The sequence below is a fragment of the Stegodyphus dumicola genome, chromosome 1 (genome assembly GCF_044657685.1).
Source record: "Stegodyphus dumicola isolate Sdum_Otavi_A_Nest chromosome 1, ASM4465768v1".
In the NCBI taxonomy this organism is placed as follows: domain Eukaryota; kingdom Metazoa; phylum Arthropoda; class Arachnida; order Araneae; family Eresidae; genus Stegodyphus; species Stegodyphus dumicola.
In genome coordinates this window covers 89,137,949-89,160,576 of record NC_140768.1, presented here as the reverse complement: position 1 = coordinate 89,160,576, position 22,628 = coordinate 89,137,949, and the positions used below count along the sequence as shown (strand labels likewise).

Sequence of the window (22,628 nt, the reverse complement as noted above, 5' to 3'; positions counted from 1 at the left end):
ACACTTTTTTCCAGATAAAAAACACATCAATCAGAAGCTGGTCAATATTTAATGGTAAAGCAGCTGCATCTTTTTCTGCTGCCAAATTAATTAAGTGGCATGGGCATCCAATAACAATTAACTCATTTTGTTCTTTTTTGAGGAAAGAGGCTACACCTATTTTGTCACCTACCATGACATGAGCATTATCTGCACCAAATGAAATGCAGTTTAATATTGGGATGTTAAGTTGTTTCAACTCATTAATTACCAAGGAGGCAATATTTTCCCCCGTAGCGTCTCCATTTAACAATGGAAGACGCAAAAGATGAGTTTTCATTTCATTAGAAACATCACAGAAATATGTGACAACGATGGGGTAAAGCTTCCAATCGCTGTCGTTGCTGCCATCGATTGACACCGAAAATGCTGAATTCTGGAGTGCAGCTATCGTTTTACTTTGTGCATCGCAAGCAATTTCGTTCTCAATAGAAGATGTTTTCGTGCGAGCACAAGCATATTTCTGAGCAATCTTGGAGTCGGGAAATATCCATCTGAAAAGTTGACCGGCGTGATCGGCAGCGCTTAGCGGTACGTTGTGTTCGATGAGGAATGCAGTAAACAAACACTCTGTCAAAATGACATCAGCATTCGAATTCGTAGCCGAATTTGAAAAAAAAAATCATCCACTTTCTTTGACGTTGTCGAAGCCGAAGCATTAACTTCATGCTTTTTAGGCTTAACATGCTTCACAATGTCGCTTTCCCACCATGACTTATTATGAAGTCACACACGCACACGTTGCAAAATGCATAGTTATTTCCTTTGAAGGATTCTTTAATTGTTGAAAATTCGGCTTTGTAGGCAGGCAAAAAATATTGAGAATACGGTTTTTTTTATCTCATTTCGTAACAACGACGTATTAAGAAAATTCGTAGCACGTGCAAACACACAAACAAAAAAAAAAACAAAAAAAAAAAAAAAAAACAGAATGCAACAATACATGCTTGCTGAGTCCGAACTGAGTAATTCCCTTGCTGCTGAAGGGAATGCGAAAAAAATAATCTAGCATCCACAAAGAAAACAATGGGAGAAACAAGTTCAGCACATTGGATTGGCTGGTTAAGCGGCGAGTTGGGAGAAACCGCAGGCTACTGGATTCGAAGTAGTCGGTAGTTGGCGGTAAAACACGATGCAATTGGAGAAAATCGCTGAATTGGAAAATTCTAAAATTTCGACAAAAATCACTAAAAACACTTGAAAAAGGAAAAAAAAAATTGTAAAAAAAAGGAGTACGATCGTAAAATTGTAAAGACAAACGCATTTTCGTAAAAATGACGACAAATTCGTAAAAGTTGGCAGGTATGGGTACAGGGAAAAAATGCGCGGTTTTATTTGGCTGATCTAAAGAAAAGTCAAGTGATTTTAGATTCCCTAAATCAAGTTTTTTGGATGCAAATAACAAAATAATGAGTCCAGCTACATAAAAAAACAGTACAGCAATTTAGGAATAACACAAAGTTAGGAGAAATATATTACAAATCAGATTGGCAGACAAAAAATGGGAATCTCCCACCTCAATCAAGAGAGTCGGCATCTTTTGAAATAAAAAATTGCCAACCAGTGAGGCATAAATTTAATATTTTAATCACTCAAACTCACCTTCCTGAATAACTAAGCTCAAAATATGCTGATATAAGTTCTAATAGAAATGAAACACCTTCAAAATGCAAAAATTTGTCCACAGGCCTCCAGCGCAGCATAGGTGTCACTGAAGAGTCATGCAGCATCTGAATGTTATGTTCAATACTTTCATATGTTAAATCTAAAGCCTAAAGTTTAATATCTGAATTAGAAAACATTGGCATAAACAACATAGATAACAAGTTCACAATCAAAATATACATAAACATTTCAATTAAAAAATAAACAAATATCACATATTTCTAATTATAAACTGATTGGTGTATAAGTCTACAGGTAAAATTTTCCAGCACAAATTCAGCCAAGATTGAAAACTCATGTATCAACTGAATTTAAAATTGTCCTATAAATTCAGCAATATTTATAAAAAAGCAAACAGTTAAATTGTCTAAATTAGGTACATTTACTGAACAAGATGAAAATAAGCATCAGTTCTCATTTCACTTCTATTCAAAAACAGTAGCGAATACATTGCACAGTGAAACAGCCCCTTCAGTGTCAATAACTTCTCTTTCTCAGTTTTTCAAACTTTAAAGCATACTCACTGTTTGGCACTCTGGCTATAGTACGAAAAATGCGACTTTGGTTCTCGATTGTGATAACCATTCTCATTTATAAGTCTCCCTGCAAATTGATTACAGTCTCAATTTTGCAAACAAAATAAAATTCTTCATTTCTGCTATACAGTAAAATACACTTGAATAAAAATGGATTGTAAATTCTGCTAATTTTAAAATAAAACTCGTAAGCTATACTGAGCAAATTTATGAATTTAATTTTGCCATAATCTATCTTGTTTGTCTGACAAAAACATGAAAAAAAGTCCATAAATTTTATCAAGTCAAAAAGCACAGGATTGTGACTTTCTTTGGCATGGACATCTCATGGGGGATTGTATGGCTTTCCTTTGCTTTGTTCCAATTTTGAAGAAGGATCCCTTGGAGGGCTGGCCTCTCCAGAGGAGTTTCAGCTTACCATGTGCTCTAACTGCCCCATGCCATACATACACTACATGTTTACTAACATCCAAGCCTATTGATTTGAAACTGACCCCAATAACATGGCAGCCAGCACTGCTAACCAGTATAATAAATATGATGGCATAAACAAAACTGAAGATGATATTACCTCTGTGGCAGATAACACAAATGCTAATGGTGAAACAGAGGACAATAAAATTAATCTGCATTTCAGAGAATTGCTAGAAAACTCTGAGTTTTATAAGAAAATTAAGAAATTTTTCTTATGCATATCAAGATTCAATAAAACAAATTTACATTCCCCCCCCACACACTTATTTAACCTAATATAATTATTGCGATCAAAGCTTTTATAAATAATTTTGAGCTTGTATAAAAGACAACCCTCTAATTTGAGTAGCAAAGAGTTTGCTGAAATTTCTTTTATCATGCAAAAACATATACAGTAATTTTTATTTGAAATATACCTGCGTGGATAATATAAACTATTATTTATTCTTTTTAATACAGGAATTACGCTTATTGTAGCTGTCAACCTTGAAATACAAAAATCCAGGAATTAGCAGAAGAATGTCACATTGTGCAGCAACACTATTTTAAAAGAGCTTCAAAATTAACTTAAATGCATTTCATAACACATCATTTAGGTTATTGAACTATTTATAATATGATTCTGATGTAAAACGCATTATTTAATTAATATTCTATATTTTATGTTCTTTGGCTAATTTTATTTTGTAATTACTTTACACTTTTACACTGAGAAAATTTTGAGTAAGGACGGAAAACTTATCAAAGTACTTTGAAATAAAATGAAAGTATAATTAAGAATTAATTTTGTGTACTAAAACTAGTAATGTATCACACATTTATGAAAAATAAAATTAAATACAAATAGTAACTGATTAAACATTAGTTGACTTTTTATTTAAAAGTTTTTCAAACGAGTACGGTAGATTAAGACAACTGAGATCAAATAAAATTCAACAAGAAAAATTATTCTGAAAATTACTAGAAATAGGGAATGTTATTTGCAAAATTTAAATTTCATTTATTGCTGGGAAACATTTTCCTCAGTGTATGCTAAGATTTAAAAATCAGGAGATTCTGTGATCTACCATAAAACTGGAAGATATGACGAAAAACCCCCACAGGCTTTGCATTTTGATGGTGCAGAATAGTTCCAATTATTTGACATACACAGAAATGATACTTAAAGGAAATTCTGAAGAAAAAGAAAAAATTAAACTTTTTACTACTTTGTACGAAGTAAAAAAAAAAAAAGAGTATTGTAATTGCCAGAAGTTTCAGGCATCATATTTCAACGAAAATATCCATTTTCACCACTATCGAATGTAATTTAACGATGTTTTTGTGTGACAACATCTGACTGTACATAAGAACAGAAAAAAGGACTCTTTTTCCCTCCCAAAAAATTATAAAACTGATTTAAAATGAATTCTGAAGAGAATTTTTTGTGGCGTCTGTGTGTATGTATCTCACATAACTCAAAAAAGAGTAGCCTCAGAACGTTGAAATTTTGTATATAGGACTGCTATAACATGTAGATGTGCACCTCGTATTTTGGTTGTAATCGGTCACACAAAAGTATATAAATATATGTATATATATATCCACTCTATTACCCAGTTCAGTGATCTCAGTTTCTTTATTTTTATATATGTTTGCAATTTGTGCATTTTTTGGTTTAAAAGTGATTGAATTACGCTGTTCTTGTCTTCCGGTTACGGTTTTTATGGCTTTAGTCAATCTGCATGTAATATTTGTAGAATTATCAACAGTTCAAAAGTTGTTTAAGTGCAGCTAATCCTAATTATTTTTGCCATGGTGGCCATGTTTGTTTACATTTGAACTTGGCAGAATAGTGGATTTGTTGCCAATCCAGAGAAACTAAGCTTCGCAACAACAAAGCCAACGCCTTCTTTTATTATTGCGAATTAAATCATGCTTAATCCATTCTGGAATTTATTTGATGAAATAAGTGTTTGTTTAAGATTTACTTCATAATTTTGAATATAAGACATTTTGAGTTTTTACGTATTTTAGCCTTGTAGCGAAGTGATGACTGAATTAATTGAATGAAAAATACAGAAACAGTCTGAGAAAAACTGTTTCCTTTTTTTTTTTTTTAATTTGTTTAATTTATTTTATACATCGTTTCAGATTTAATTATTATAATATTTGAATAGAACATGTAGCAAAAATTAAATAATTCTTCAAATGATATAAATTTTGTGCATTCTGAGTTATAAAATGACATGCCATGATATTGCTACTACTCAAAAGACTGTTTTTAAAGATGATGATTTCACATGCCATTTTAGTGCTACAGCCATACCTCCGAATTTCCAGAACTTCACGAACTTGCGTTTTCTGAGGCTATAGTTCATAGCCTTGGAAAGTGATATATAGAAGTCATATATGGGAGTAAATATCCTCAAGTCACAAACTTCGCTACATAACTGCCAATCTACTGTTATAAAATGAATGAAATGTAATGCTGTTAAGGAAACTTAGCGCCAGAGTGTCACTATGGTAAACAAATATAGTGAATTTTAAAAAGTGCATTTATTCTATTGTGGTTTATGCACTATCGACGAAGTAGATTTAATTCAATCCAATAAGTTTATAGGAAATGCAAGAAAAATTGCGTATAATTTAATATTCCGTACAAGGAAGTCATGTGGTGTACACATTGGATTTTTTTCCTCTGAAATAATGAGACAAAATAAATATTCATCTATTTCTTAAAATTTATCCTAGACCTATAAGAAGGGTCTTATTTTGAAATATATTTTTGGAAAATACACACTGCATTTATGGAGATTCTAAAGGCTTTAATACAGAAAATTTAAAGAAATTGAAATTAAAGTTTTTTCTACTGTTAGCAAAAGAGAGTTATGAAATATACTTGTATCAGACTATTTTAAAGGACACAGAAACTGGTCAGGGCACTTTCATGTAATCTAGAAGAGAGTTAAAGTAAATTATACAAGATAGCTACTCAATGAGTATGTATCTGTATTGTATCACCATCATATTCACAATCACAGCTAGTTGATCAGCAAATCAACATTTCTAACTCAAATGTTTGTATATGGATACTACTCCAACAATTCTGAGGGCATTCAAGAATACTGCAACGACTGATGTCCAGATAATAATAGTATAGTTCAAGTTGAGATTCATAAATATTCACTTAGTCATGATGGATGGTAATAATATAATACAGTAATAAAATTATTCTCTTATTTATCTATTTAAGTTGGCTTTTGTCTACAAATTGAAGTCACTAGCTTATAAAAAAAAACTGTTGTATTCTGCTGTGCATGCTCTTAAAGTGTAATTGGTAGCATGCTTGGATAGTAACTGGAAGATCTGGAGTTCAAATCCAGGTGAGGGCATAGCTGACATCTCATTTTTCCAGTCTCTTTTTTTTTTTTTTTTTTCTTTTTTCTTTTCTTCCCCTTGTTCTTTAGGGTTTCAGAATTAAAATCAATAAGTGCAGAGTACACATTTAAATGTTCTCTGTACATGGATTGGCTCAGTGTCACAAAGAGAGAAAACTATAAAATTACTGAGTCAAAGATGAAACAGGTGAGGATGAAGGCAATCATGTGCAGTTAAAAGACAAAAGGATCCTAAAGAAAACCTGGGATAGTATATCCCTTGGAGACAATGTCAAGCCTTTACACACAAAACTGACTAATTTTTTTTTTTTTTTTTTTTTTTTTTTTTTTTTTTTTTTTTTTTTAATTCCATGTTTACCAGTCTCTTAAGAGATTGAAAAAGGATTAAATTTGGGGGTTTCAGGGGGCAGTCATTCCTATCTTTACCCCCCCCCAAAATATCAGAATCTCACTATGCAGTAGATGAAAATGATAAAGTAATACAGCATATAAACTTGCAATACATGAGCAATGTGCCACTTCTGTTGCACAATCTTGAGGCTAAAACACCATGGTTCACTTATAATGACAAATAACAATATAATATCATAGGCATTTGGAAAGCCATTCAGAGTGACTCAATACATTATTATTATTGTTATTATTATACTTTATGAATTATTATTATTAGATGAATTATTAATATTATACTTTATGAACAGACTTCATATTATATATTATTATACATACCTTATAAAATTTAGAATCACATTTTGTTTGATCCTGCTTTGGAGGATTATGATTCATTAATATATCTTGTTTCAGAGAAGTAAAACAATTTTTTTCTTCCACTAGTAGAGCTAAATGGGCTTCAAAGTATCGCTTCAGGGCCACACAGACATGCCTAGTTGTCTGCCGGTTCGAAAATATTTGATCGTCACTTAAATTCCTGTTTCTAGTGCGAACATCTAAAGTTGACATCTAAGAACAGAAAATGGATTATGTTAAAAAATAAAACTTAAAATTACTTTAAGATGTAAAAAGTAGTTAATATATTAATAGAAACAAACAGCAACATACAAAATACAGTTTACAAGCTATGATTTCTCATACTATGATGAATTTCTAACTTAGACTGCAATCAAATTTTAAAGCCCTATTGTCATTGTTGCTATATATATAACACAATGCATACAATAAGCCATTTACCAGAAAAATGAAATAAAATTTATTTATTTACTTATTTAGTAATTACTTTCTTAACTATAAACCATTTACCTGTTAATGGTCCTACGAAATAAAATTTTTAAACTATATAAACTATTTACATTCATTAAAGTAACTTGTTTCACAAAAATATTACTTCTAAATAAAGTTTAAAATACATTTAAAAAAATTCTAAATAGATACCATTTGGTAACAATTTGATGACAAAACTGGGGTTAGATTTATTAATATGCAGTGAGCAAGTGAATTTGTTAATGAAAAAGGTGTACTATAAATGTACTTTTTTTTTTAAACAAAGAAACACATTAAAAAAACTTATAGATTTTTCATCATAACTCACAGATAAATAAATTATCACTCAATTAACTATTTGTAAAATACATTAATATTTTAGTAGATATCTTAATGTTCTTTGACTAATTTGACTTTGTCATTATTTTACACTTTTAAACTGTGAAAATTCAGAACAGGAAAGAAAATCTTTTATTCACTAAAGTACTTTTAAATATGATGCAATTAAAGTTAATAATTAATGTGCCTGATATTAACTTAGTAATATATCATTTATTGATGTAAAGCAAAATTAAATACAAATATTAACTGATTCAAACAACTGAGATCAAATACAATTTAATATGAAAAATTACAATGAACATCATTAGGGAAAAAATTAATTTATTCTCAAAATTAGTCACTTTACTGGAGGAAAAGTGCATATCACTTTATACTTTTCTCAGACTTAGTTCTAGGAGATAATACATCATGCAAAGGCTGTTTAGAGCCATGAAGTGCACAAACCTCTGAAGCAGTCAGTACAATATATGAGAAAAGCTTTAAGTTTTAAATTTAATTAGTATCTCTTCCAGACATTATGAAATCAGAAGTGTTGAGAAAGAAGGCAAAGTTATAATGCCATAAAAATTATGCCAAGACAGACCATCTTCCTTTTACACAAAAGACAAAATGGAGATTTTAAGACAAGTATATGATAGTCACAATTTTAAACAAATCAATCTGGCAAGAAAACTAGAGATCAAAAAAGTATTCATTTATGGACCACTAGCCGCTATGCAGCCAGCCTTCACCTAGCTTTTAAATGTACCAGAAAAATGTCTAAAGGAAACACCAAACATTAAATTTAAAAACTGCAGAGAATTTTACTTTACAGAACAACTATCACAAAAGGAAAAAGAAAGGGTGGGAAAACCCAAAAATTTCAATAAAAATGTATTACATATAAAACAAAATTACAATGAAATAAGCAATATCCCTTAATACAAATATTAATTATCCTAATAAATAAATTAGCCAACTTCACGTTGCCTTCTCTGAACAAACGTCCAGTATCCAAGAGAAGCATTTAATTTAAAAACTGCACAGAATTATCGCCCTCATTTTCCCAAGTGGCAACAGTGCTGATATCAGCAACAATGGCTACATGCCATTGTTGCTGATATAATAAGAGAAAATTATTGATTTGATAGGATTTCATCAAACATAAAATTTTAAAAAAAAACTCATTCGAATTTTGAAAAAATTGCTTCGAGGTGCACTGTATCTTGTCTAGATGCACCTATGTACTAAACTTCATAACCCTGGGTCCATTAGCTTACGTGCAGCACAAATGAAAGAGATACATACAGACAGACTCTTCCTTTCGTAATATGTAGAGATCACCATTAGCATCTTCATTCCATCTTCACCTTTTACATGGTGATCTATTCCAATCAATGTCCTCCAGTTCCAGATTTGAGAACATTCAGAGTACACATACCCAAAAAACACAAACTGCACTTTTTTAACTGACTCGAATTTTAGTTCCCAATTTTTTATTGCATAGTTATTTAAGTTTTTATACTTGAAGCCAGCCATTTAAAGAAATTGTTTATTTAAATAGCTAACACCTGCAAGTGTCCTAGCCTAACAGAATATCAAAATATTACACTAAAAAGTATGAGTAATGGGTTGATTGGTTACTTGAATATGACATAGCACAAGCCAGCTATCTACCCAAGAGGAAGAATGCTTTCATGAAGGGTTTTCTAAGGGGAATTTGCTTGTTTTCATGCTACATGAAGAAAACCATAAAAACACCCATGCAGCCTGCTCATTCACCTGGGTTCGAACCCAAACAAAGTATCAGTATTCAGTGATATTAAAGAACCCAGGTCAATTCAACAATGTTAGCTACTCCACTAATGGTGCTGTCAAAATATAAAAAGGAATGAAATGAAAATCAAAGAAGAGTGAAATATAAGCAGATTTGCTGTTAATCTAGTAATTTTTACAACTGAAAACAAAATTATATTTTTCTATGCATTCTTTTTTTGTTATCCCCCCCCCGTTGCTAATATTTATGTTTTAAAAATGCAATAGCTTTTGCTGTATTTCTTATAGAAATCTCAAATGTGTGCATGTTTTACCATCACATTTTCTATAGGATTACACACTGAATTAATATTAGTAATCATAATTATTTTTAACATGTATTTAATCCAGGAAATAAGTAGATTTCCTTTTTTCCCCTAAACATGACAAGAGGAAAATTTTATTAAATTGAATAACAAAAGTATCCAGGATTCCGGACATTTATGCTATGCCGCCCAGATGGTATAGTGGTTAGGAAAGCCGACTGCAATATTACAGGGCCCGGGTTCGAATCCTGGAGAAGGCATGGATTGTAAATTGTCTGTCCTCTCATAGGAGGTATAGAGTGGCCACCTATTAGGTGCCTATTAGGTGTCCACTATAAAATGGCCAACATTTCCAGCCTTAGGAGTGGCCAATGCTGAAAAATGGTAAGTGATTGCCGTTAAAACAAAACAAAATAAAAAAACAAACAAACAAAAAAAAAAAAAAAAAAAGATTTACGCCATGTATGTAAAGGAATGAAAGAAAAAAAAATTAGGGAAAAATTACTTACATTTAAAAATTAAATCAATATTTTTTAAATTATTTTAAAATTTTGTTTAAAGTAGTCTAACGATATCTTTTAAAACTATGTTTGTAACATACTGTTAACAAATATAGCAAATACATATGATAAATAAGTGGTATTTTATGCAAATGAAAATTATAATATATGCTTTACTTATTTTTAAGTTTTGACTATTAAATTTTTAAAATATAACAGGAAGTTTTTTTTTTTTTTTTTTTTTTTTTTTTTTTGAGGGGGGGGGTCAGATTTTTTTTTAAAGCATTTGATAAAACTATGTATAAAATTTTGATATATTTGCAGATGCTTTACTTATTTTTCAGTTTTGACTATTCAATTTTTAAAATATAACAAGAAGATTTGGGGGGGGGGGAGTTAGATAAGTAAGTTTATTTTTAAAAGCATTTGATAAAACTATGTATAAAGTTTTGATATAGTTGCAGTTAAAAACTATGAATTTGTTTTCTTCTTCTCTCTCTCTCTCTCTCTTTTTTTTTCCCCCTCTTTAATATTCATGTGTTCGAGTTAATATAAAATATTTTTTAAACTTTTTGCACATGATTATTACTATAATTTTGATGAAACTGTATCAAATTAACATCTGCAGTCATTTTTTTAAGAAATATTTAAACTAATAATTAGTTAAGCTTTCTTTTTTGGGGGGTCACAGATGGTAGAAAAAAAAAAATTTTAAATCTAATAGCAGAAACATCCAAATTTCCACTCATAGTTTTGTGTAGTATATTTTAAAAAGTACAAAAATATGATTTTTTAAAAATTTTTAAACAGTTTTCTTTGTAGGGGGAGAACTGTATGATAAAAGCATTTTGAATATATGCAAGAACCAAGGATTGTATTGTAAGCTTCCACAAGGCAGCCTTAGCTCAAAAGATGCCAGCCACTGTGGGTACTTTGCCTTTTTTGATAATGGCGTGTTGAAAGCTCAGTTAAAAGAAATCCATACACAATTATTAAAGAGTTGGCAGAAGAAATTAATTCATCATCAATGACTGTAAATCACCATTTGAGGTAACTGGGAATCATGTATAGGCTAAGGGTTCCACACAAACCTTCTCATGCTAATCAAAGACAGCACGTGAACATTTATACTAATCTTAATTCACATGAAAAAAAAAAAAAAAAAAATCATATTTATTTCAAAGTAGAAGACTATAAAAATGTGCAGTGCTCTTGCTGGGATTCGAACTCTGGACCTCTTAACTGCCAGCCAGATATGCTTTCAACTACATCACAAAGGCATGCAGGCAATACAAGGGAAAAAACCTTACACTGTCCTCCACTTAACTCCTTCACATCCAATCCGCCCCACACGGTCCTACACTGAAACAACCAGAACCGCTTGAAAACAGCACGTGAACATTTACACTAATCTTACTTCACATGAAAAAAAAAATCATATTTATTTTAAAGTAGGAGACTAGAAAAATGTGCAGTGCTCTTGTTGGGATTCGAACTCTGGACCTCTTAACTGCCAGCCAGATATGCTTTCAACTACATCACAAAGGCATGCAGGCAATACAAGGGAAAAAATCTTAACACTGTCCTCCACTTAACTCCTTCACATCCAATCCGCCCCACACGGCCCTACACTGAAACAACCAGAACCGCTTGAAAACAGATAAAATTGTAATCTTGTTTTCTTCTCTCCCCCTAAGGTATGCAGCAGGTGCAGTTTCCCCAAATGCATTGTATCAGTTTACTGCAGACGGCTTGTCCTAAGAGGTTTCTTATCTTTTAGTTGATTGTGACATTTCGTTATTGATTCTTTTGTGGTACAGTGTGCTTTTAAGCTTTAAACAGCAATAAAGAAGCAGTTTAAAAATTTAAGGGATATATTTATTTTTAAACAATTTATTCCTTCCTATAAAAATAACAGAAATAAACAAAATCTCAGTCGTGATCATAACAAAGCCGGAAAGGCTTGTTGGTCTGACCTTCAGAATAGTTTTATAAAGAACGGGGTCAAAGGCTAATGGTATCTTTGTTAGAAAGTACAAAGGATGTCATTGGAAATCTTCACACCTATTTTCTGCGTTAATGGATGGGGAGGGGTCTGGATTTCAAATATTTAAAGGGCAACTGGGGAAGCCAGGACTCAATCACTAAACTAATTCAGTTATCATTTATCACTTTTTTTATTTCAGGTGCCACTTGTAGAGATCTTTTAATTTCTTTTTTAAAGCCAGCAAACTTAAGAATCATCAGCACCCTTGCCAGAATTCAAACTGCACCTCCTGATCATTAGCCAGATTTGCTTCTCAATTACATCATGAAAGCATGTGGCAAGGAGGGAGAAAAACCTTACGTGCTTGGAAAATTTCACTGATGGAAAATTCCCATGAGGCACTGGAAACTTCAAAACTTTTCTCTAATATCCCTCCTGGTTTCTTTAGGAAAGTATAAAAAACTTACTACTGTGTTGGAAGAATGTTCTTGATTCAGAAGGGAACCACTTATGTGATTAAATAAGTATCTTACATATCTTTTTATTTCTTCAAAACATACTTCAAAAACAAAATTACTTACGGAATAACATAAAGGATAAAACAAAAGAAGTGACATAAGAACTTCTAAAGTTCCAAACTGGAAAATCAAAAGGAAGGAACGAAAATTTCAATACTTACAACATTGAACAACTTGCGAAGGCCATCTTGTTTGTCAAAGTGCATTAGGATGCTTCTAAATGCAAAAGCAAATCCAAAAAACATGGTTGCATGGCATCGGCTTGAGTCATGGGAACATTCGAGAAGCCAAAGTGCATAACTTTAAAAAAAATTTTTTTTTTTAATCTAATGATAATGATAATTTACATATAAACAGTGGGAAAAAAACTATACATCTATATGCCATTACACAGCCTGATCAAAAAAAAAAGTTTGTGGAATTTAACAGAAAGCAAATGAAACTTTATGTAATAATTAGTGTAAATAAGCAAGAAATTTATTGTCAATTAGTTTGAGTCTTTATCAAAGTGTTGATGTGGTTGATGCAATGTTTTGTTTGACCTAGCACAGCAACTTTCAGATTTCAATTGATATCACAAATGGATTTAAAAGTAAAACGTTTGGTGATGTTGATTCATCACATAATAGTAAAATTCTCGGACCTTGAATATATTTACATTCAAATCCTGATTAACCGGGGCAATATAAGAAATGATATCTTTGGTTAATTTAAAATCATGGTTTAATGGTTAAAGTTATGGAGTATTGCTTGCTCAAGAAAGCCAACTGCTTAAGAGAAGTAAGGTCTCTTCATTGAGGACTCTATAGGGAACTGGCTCATTATCCCATTACACAAGGAAAAAAGAAGAAAACCAATCATATAGCCAGCCCATTCACTTCGGTTCAAAGCCAGGATAAGCTACTAGTATTCTGCAGTCTTAACCTTTCGGCCACTGCTGCAGCCTATGGTTAAATATAGGCAGTTAAAAAACATAGAAAAAGAGGAAAAACCAAATTACAATTAAGAGAAAAATATCATTAACAATGAATCTATATTTTCAAACAGTATAATCTGGAGATTAAGCTTTTGTTTGTTTGTTTACATAAAACAAATTAATAGTCTAAATAAAAAGAACATGCAGTAAATATAGAAGAAAAAGAATCATTAGAAATGAACAGAACTGATGTTAAAAGAATAATATTTACAAGAGATTTGAACAGCATCATCAAGTTCAACTTAATTAAAAAATGTCAATCAGAACTTTTTGTTTTTGGCAGAGTTGATCTGACAAACATCATCTGCTATCCTTGTTACTACCAATGATTCTTTGTTTCTTTCTTATTTTCTCTCCTACCTCCCCCCCCCATTTACTGTAAACAACTGTATTTCATGCTGATGGTTTATAATAATACTTTTCCATTATTCTACAGTATTAATAAGTAGTAAAATCTTTGAGCACTGGTAATTCTATCAAAGTTCAACCCCCAACAGACGGACTGACTGACTGCATGGGAAGTTTTTGCAGTTTTTTGAATGTGTAGCATGAATACAAGCCAGTTTCCTTTTGAAAGACCTTCATGAAGGCATCCCTTCACTTAGGCAAATAGTCCTCACATGCTTTGCCATAATCTAAAAATTCTAGTTGGTACCATAATACAAATAACATAACATTTTTTAAACAGGACAATTAATCTGCCTAATTGATGGGAAATTGGTTGTATTTGCTTGAAGTATGACATCAACTAAATGTACACCAAACACCTTATAAAATAAAATATATTAATCTCTAGAAAAACACAAATCCAACATTGAAAAGGGGGATTTTATAGTAACCAGAAAGGTAAATATTACGTCAATTCTACCTGCATGCATAAAGAAATTGAATTAATAGTTATCTATGTAGAATGAAAGTACATGAGAAACTCTAGTACAAGTTTTAAGATAAAATGCTAAATTAGTATTTTGCTAAGAACACATTTAACAGAAAGCAAAAAGACTCTATGTTCATTAATTAAAAACTTAGTCATAAACATCAAATTTATATCATTAGCAATATGCAAAAAAGTAATAATAATAATAATTTTTACCTGACTAGATTTGTTACAATGGATGAAGGCAGCAAACATATCTATAAAAAAATAATAATAATAAATCGGAAATAAGTTTCCATCATACTTGTATATTAGAACACTAGGTTATTTGTACATTAATTGGTACCCACTAATACATTTTAAAAAATACACCACTGATTCTTGATTTCTGTGAATGTTCAACACACTTGTATACTGTTCTGGATTCTTCTAGGACATGACAATTTTTTTTTTTTTTTTTTTTTTTTTTTTTTTTTTTTTTTTTTTAATTTCTTTTTCTTTTTTTATTAATGTTTTTGGGGAAGGGGATGGGGAAACCAAAGAAGGGCTGGAACAGTTTCTCATTTCACTTCAATATATATTCAGACAAATTAAAGTTAGCATAATTCCACACAGCAAAAATCTGAGGCGAGGGTAATACTTTTCTTGCAAAAAGTTCTGAGGACAGTGTTTCTTCATGTCATATTTAAGCATTCTGCACAATTCATTAGTTTATTAGATTTGCAAAGAAACAAAGCAGAAGGATCCATTACTTCCAGGCTAATGACATTTTGTCAAAGTACTGCAAATATTCTAATTCTCATATAATATAATTGTGCAGATATACAAAGGAAATGAAATAACAACAATAGCCAATGAAGTGTTAGAACTGGAAATCATACACTGAAAAAGGAATAATGATATGTTTGATGGGGCTGATAAATAACCCTTGCTGGAAATCAGAAAAAAAAAAAAAAAAACGTTTTACTGAACTGCCAATGTCAAAAAGCACCAAAAGGTTGTTAAAGGTGTACGACAGACTACTGGCTAATATAAAAGTACTGATAAACTACTTTGAGGCTAATTTTACACACTATATTTAAGGCATAATCACAGTAACAATGGAAGTTTAACTATGAAAAATATCAGAACTTTAACAAATCAAATACTTCTCCCAACTATGGGAGATCTGCTTACATGACAGTTCAATTTTCTCCTAAGTAGAATGAACTGCATGATAGCATATGGTATACAAATAATAGCAATCAAGTTTCAAGTATTCTCCTGTTTTTTTTTTTTTTTTTTTTTTTTTTTTTTTCCCTCTTCCTTTTCAAATTATTGACGAAATATAACGATTAATAATAAAAGCCCAATATTATCACAAAAAAATAGAGGACCAACACCTCAACATATAATATTGGTAACAAGATCAATGTGTTAACCTTTTTACATCCAGCACAGCATTAAGTTCAGCCAGATTACAGCAACTTCATTTTTAGTTATCCACTCAAAATTCCAAAACAGTTATTGCATTCTATTCTTTCTAAATAATTATGTTATTCTGTTAGTTTTGTTATTTAATCTGTTCAAATCCACACATTTGAAACAGATCTCATAGCAAATGAACAAAATACATATAAAAAAGAATAAACACTAAAGGCAGTTCAAACGTAATTCAACTGCAAGCTGAAAGCAGCAACAAAGATGTTTTTTGCCCTTTTTAGAGGGGGTCTTGCTTCTCTCCCTTTTGCATATATTTATTCCGCATTGAATATGGGATAAACTTTAAATGCATTATTTATTTTATTTTGCTTATATATATATATATATATATACACACAGTACAATGTCTGAGATCCAAACGTCCAATATCCAGAATGATCTAAAATCTGGACTTCAAAACCGGCAACAGCTTTTCTTTTTCTTTAATGGCTTATGCATGTGCATTTGATTTTTCCCCCATAAATAAAACATGTGGAGCATCCTGATTCTTAATTTCCATTCAGCACTAAACACATATCTCATTATTAAAAAAACAACAATTTAACATAAATTTGTGTGACCAATAATTTGGCTCCATAGCAGCATATCTGCTTGGAATGCATCTCAAACTGAAACACTCTAAATAGAAACATCATTGATTTTACACCTACTAATATTTTATAACCCTGATGCTAACCTGGCGAATCATTATTTATTATATTTTGCTTTCATCACCACATGTTTATCAACACATGAAAACTTGAGTAATGGCTCATGCAGCAATGTCCAACCATTTTTTTATGTTAGTAATTTAATAAACAAAGAGTATGGTGACCTTTTATGTGAACAATGATCACAGATAAGATCACAGACCGCTTGGCAATGATCATAGATTTAATTTAAATGCACTAAGAAATATTGATGATGGGAAATTTAACAAATTTAATAATTTCCATATGCTAAAAACACATTTTGTTGATGATACTGATAGGCCAAAAGATTACATTTAGTGCTATTTCAATTAAGAACAACTGATTTGTTTTTCACATAAACCCAGAACTGGCACCAGAGCTCGAATGTCCACACCGGGTGGCGAAATATAGGGAAGACAAGATTTTTTTAATTTAGAGAAACACTGAGCAACTACATTAAGGGATGAAAATATTTTTGGAATTTAGGGAAAGCACTGGGATCCAAAATTTAGAACTTAGGGAGGCACTTGGTAGCAGAATTTAGGGCCCGCTGAGGCGGTTAGATATCTAGCACCAGCCCTCGATAAGCCTTAAATACGTGTTGGAATTTAATTTACTCAGGACTCAGATAAGCTTAAGCCATGTACAAGAAATAAGACATAAGTATAATAAATAACTAAACTAATATGATTCAGGCTTAATTGTCTCAGTTTTGTTTTCGTTTTGCGATTTTGTGTTGGTTCATTATAAATGTCTGTTTCACTTTTCAAACTGTTGCAACCAAATGTTAGAGTCCTGCATTATATTTGAAGAAATTAAATAATGAAAAATCTGCATAAATGTATATATGTTTCTCGCATTGTGATAAAACAATGGTACCTAGAGTCTTCCAATTTTTAATGATGTAATCCTACTGCGAATATGGGCATCTGGAAGCCCAAATTTGAAATTTGGAATTTGTTTTATTATCGATTTAATATTCTGTAAAACTTTAACGAATTTTTGATTAACAAACTCAAGGATTTCAAAGAGAGCAATGGCACATGTTGTACAGAAAAACAAACATTTTTATCTCCAGCGTGCAAGGCCGTGTATCGGAAATTCTAACGATATCCTCAATTTAAAACTAGTTTGCGATATTGCTCTTGAACTGAATTTTATATTTTAAGTGCGAAGAATGTGATATTTAATAAATAAAGGTAACAGACAAAATGTTAAAAAAACGTCCCTTTGGACGTAATTTAAAACCTGAAACCCTTCAGATTTTTGCAGGCTGTTTTTATTACAGCAAATTTATTTAAATTAAAGTTTCAACTTCCAATTATGTCAAAAATAGTTTCTAATTCTGGAGCTGCAACAACATCTACAAAGTGAAAGCATATTTTAATGTCCATTAAACAATAAAAGGAATTGCTGCAAAAAATGGATAAAGGTCTCAAAATTATGTGAGGAGTATGGCATTGGAAAATCAACTGTAGATGACATAAGAAAACAGAAAAAAAAAAAAAAAAAAGCATTCTGAATTTCTTGTGGATTTTGATATTCCACTTGCAATGAATAATGGAGAAATTATTTGTTATGCTAAAAGTGATGATCATGACAAAGTGATGACTGGATGAGTCAAACAGCGTCGCAGCGAGGGCGTTCCATTCACGGGTCCAATGCTAATGGCTCGAGCGAAAATATTTTACTAAGAGATGAACTTAAAAGCTGAGTGTACATATTCGATAGGTTGGATAACCAAATTTAAAAATCGCCATAGTATAAAGCAATTAATTAAAAATTTCAGTTGAAGAAACTTCATCTGATACTGAAGCTGCTAAATTAATTGTAGATGAATTCATTGAATTCCTTAATAGTTAAAAGTTATCTCCAAAACAAATTTACAATACTGAAGAAACTGGTCTTTTCTGGCAATAAACACTTCAAAATAACTTAGCAACCTCTACAGAAAGGACTCCAACTTTTCTACTGTCAAAAACTGCAAAGCGAGACTAACAATTTCCGCATGCACAGACGCTGCAGGTACGCACAAGTGTAAACTTTTCACAATCGGAAAAAATACACGACCTCGTGCTATTAAAGGGGTAGAAATTTTCCTCTTTATATATCATGCAAATAAAAGAGCATGAATGATATACAAGCATTAATTCTAATTAATGATACAAGCATAGATACTAGTTTGAAAATTGTTTCATACCAGAAGCTCGGCAATATTTGAATTTGGTTGATTTACCTGATGATGCAAGAACTGTCCTGATTGTAGACAACTGTTCGGCTCACACTAGTTTTAGTGAAAGATAACGTATCTGTATTATTCTTTACTTCAAACTGTATGTCCATCATTCAGCCTATGGATATCGAAATAATGCACGCGCTGAAAATGCAAATATAAACTAGAAATTTTTTAAATCAGTGTTAAATTCCTTGAATAATGGTAAGACTATTCAAGAACTTTTTTAATATTTTAGCGTGAAATCTGCTTTGTAGAGCATCATAACATCGTGGGAGGATGTGTCACAGGATACTTAAAAAACTGCTAGGCATGGTTTATGGCCAGCCAGCATATTTCTTGGTGAGGACAGGGTGCATTCACATTTCTGCACACAGAAATTAAGTACTTTTAAGGACTACTAAGGACCATTAATGAAAACAATTAAGGAGCTATGACCAAATAGGAACAGAATACATTCAATTAAAAATATTATCTGTCTGAACTTTACTTTTGTAATACCATCCTAAAAATAAAATAGATCCATAAGTAGGATGCATTATTATTAAACATAACTTAATTAACATAATTATAATAAGTCCACGAATAAAAAAAAATTTATTAAATTTATCAAGTAGCATTAAATATTTTACACTTATAATAGTTGGACATATTTGAAAGAAGATAAGTGACATTTTATTTATGTTTTACTAACAGTTAGCTTTATGTTGATTTTTTTTGGGAGGGGTCTCATTTCGTCACATACTTGCTCAGTCTAGAGGTTTAGTAAATAGCAGGTAAGCTTTATCAAGCAGTATAGGTTAAAATCAGAAGTAAAATCATAATCAGCATGATTCATAACAAAAGACCGGCTATTGTCACCACTGCTGCTTGCCTTGAGAGAAATGCTGATCAGAACACAACTGAAAGGCCTGATGTAGGCACGGTTGGCAAGTTTTGAAAGTTGGTTGGGCCCTGTCTGATGAAGTTAGTGCCAAAGCTTCGGGTAGAGTTCCAGGGATTGTACTTCAAGATTCCAATAAGCCACTACAGCACCAGAGGTGACAAATTGTTTGTTTTGTATTGTTTGTATAAGTCTCACTAGATGCAAAGAATAAATTTTACATAATTTTTACATTTTTGTGTTTTATCTTGTGATCACAGTAAGAAAGAAGATAATAACTCACTTTAATATGCAGAGATTTAATTTTTAAGGGTAAGCACTTAGATATAAATAATTAAATTAGGCACTTAGATACCCTTAGTCATTACGGCCACTATTAAATTTTATTTATTTTTTAATAATAAAAAGTCCGATTAAAATCACAACCTAATAAAATTTCAGTTTAAAATACATGTAATTAATTACATTGATTCTTAAACAATATTAGGATAATTACACATTAAAAGCTACAAAACTTTTATGTTTCATAGCAACAATATTCAACAAAATACTTATACGTCTTTTTAATTTGAAACCTTCCCAGAGATTTTGAACAATTTATATTGATTTCCTTCTCTTTAAGCATCTTTTCTAACAATTAGAAATTTGTCTCAATAGGCAAACTAATGTTCTCACTAGTTTCTGCGTACTTTATCTCCTAACTTGTCAACCTCTCCACAATGTAACCTATGAGGGCTTACTTGATCTGGTAAATGTTAAATACCCCCAGACAGAAAATTATCACTATGTCTGAAATTAACTAAGACATAGCAAGCAAATTATCACTATGTCTGAAATTAACTAAAGTCAGAGGAAAGGTTTAACTGAGCCTCTTATTTAAAAAGAACTTAGAACATAAAGGAATGTTCTGCTAATGAAATCTGCATGATGTAACTAAACAAGAGTCAAATTAAAACTAATCAAGTAAACCCTCATGGACTAGTAGTCAAAGACTATATACAATTTAATTTAAGCAGGCTCAGTAACTCTATCGTCATAACAAACTCAAATGTTGGCAGCGATAATGCAAAGATGAATAATTACAAATTATCAGAGCTGGTGGGAATTATGCAGAGAGCAAGCAGAGTTCAGAAACACACTCTGTCTTACACTCTAAAAACCTCAGTTTGAAAACTGTGTAAGTGATTTGTATTCTGGTGAAGAAATAGAAATGGGAAATTACAGTAAAGGCTGAAATTATAAACAACTGGGTAATTTACATAATAATAACTGCAAATATCGTTGAAGAATAATTTTCTTTTATGTATTCAGTTTCTTTCTTCAACATGTTTCCTTTTCAATTTAAAATTTTTTGATTTAATTACAGATTTCTGTTATTCTAAAAAACTAAATGCCTTTAGAATGTATAGAAAAAGCTACTAATTTTATTTCTTTAGTAATATGAACATTCAGATGAAACATGAAATATAAATGGTAAGAGCAGGTTACAGAGCTAATGTGGCAAAATTTTTAGAATTTAGTGACACAATGAACAACAAAATCTAGAAATGGCAAATCATTTAGAGCAGGCATTGGGAACAGAATTTAAACAGACAACTAGGCAACTCTTGTGACGAGACAACTTCTGTCCTAAAGTTGATTTACCAATCGGAATTAAGTGTCGTCCCGCCAACTTATTTATCTACAATTTTTGACCCACGGCCCAGGGGCAGACGAGACTGTACCAGTACGGTCTCTGTCAAGCTTACACCGTCCCAAGTAAACTCGGCCACAACCTGTGAAGATTGTTATTATACCCTTGTGGTTGAGACTCTCTAAGTACAGATCCAAGCCAGTACTTTCCAGGAATTCTCCCGAGTCAAACTCTGAGACAACTAGGCAGCAGAATTTAGGATCCACAGATTGCATCAGGTGTAAAAATGCCTAGCACCAGCCTTGTGTATGATGCATTAAGAAATATTAGATGAAGCTTTCAAATTGTCAGTTTTCAATATCTTTATTAATAAAACAATTCCTTTCTATAATGCCTGTCCATGTGATAAGAGGCATTTTTTATCTTTTCCACGCTCATGTCTAGTGAAAAGTAGGTGAAATAAAGGGAAGATAAACATACTGTGAAAAAGATACTAGTATCAGAAATAAAACATTAAAATATTATGTTTTTATTGTTCTTCCAGATGTTCTTCAAAAAGTAAGAAATTCATCACAAACTTTCTGTAAAACACATCCATTATGTGTTAATACCATGCAGACATTTTTCATTTTGTCACATATTTCTAGAATCTTCTTGAATCGTAAGTCTATAAATCTTGCCTTCAAATCCTTCTAAACTTTCCAAGATGCAATGTCTAAAATCCTAAAGAATAATTACCCCTACCAATTTTGTAACAGCCAGAAATATTTGGAGGGGGAGGAATCAGAGGAAAAACATGTAAAATTAATTTTATAGAGAAAACTGATGCGAATTTTGAGAATTCTGAATATTCTGATACAATTACGTTGGAAAAACTGTTACCATGAAAAACTTAAAAAGACATTTTTAATTAATTACATAACTATTTTGCTTTTGCTAAGAATTGTTGTGTAAATTGTACTTCATAGCATTAAAACTTGTTTATTTTTCAGATTCAAAATATTGTATAATAAGTGGCCAAAATGGAACTTTATAATGTGACAGCTAAAAATAAATACATTTTATTTTAACGTTATTTTTTAAATAAAATTTCAATATATTACTATTATTTTAATGAAATTTTTCAATGTTACAATGCTAAAAAAAAGATCATC

General features: G+C 31.2%; 1 protein-coding gene across 1 annotated transcript in view; it reads right to left on the bottom strand.

Annotated features, from left to right (window-relative positions):
- The window catches only part of mahj (LisH and WD40 domain-containing protein mahjong), a 208,664-nt gene that overhangs the window by 116,820 nt on the left and 69,216 nt on the right, over positions 1-22,628 (bottom strand). The window contains exons 11-14 of the mRNA XM_085817765.1: positions 14,789-14,829; positions 12,881-13,019; positions 6,824-7,054; positions 1,642-1,811 (exon numbers count right to left, since the gene is read on the bottom strand). Coding sequence (XP_085673891.1) covers positions 1,642-1,811; positions 6,824-7,054; positions 12,881-13,019; positions 14,789-14,829 — 581 coding nt within the window. The remainder of the gene's footprint in view (positions 1-1,641; positions 1,812-6,823; positions 7,055-12,880; positions 13,020-14,788; positions 14,830-22,628) is intronic.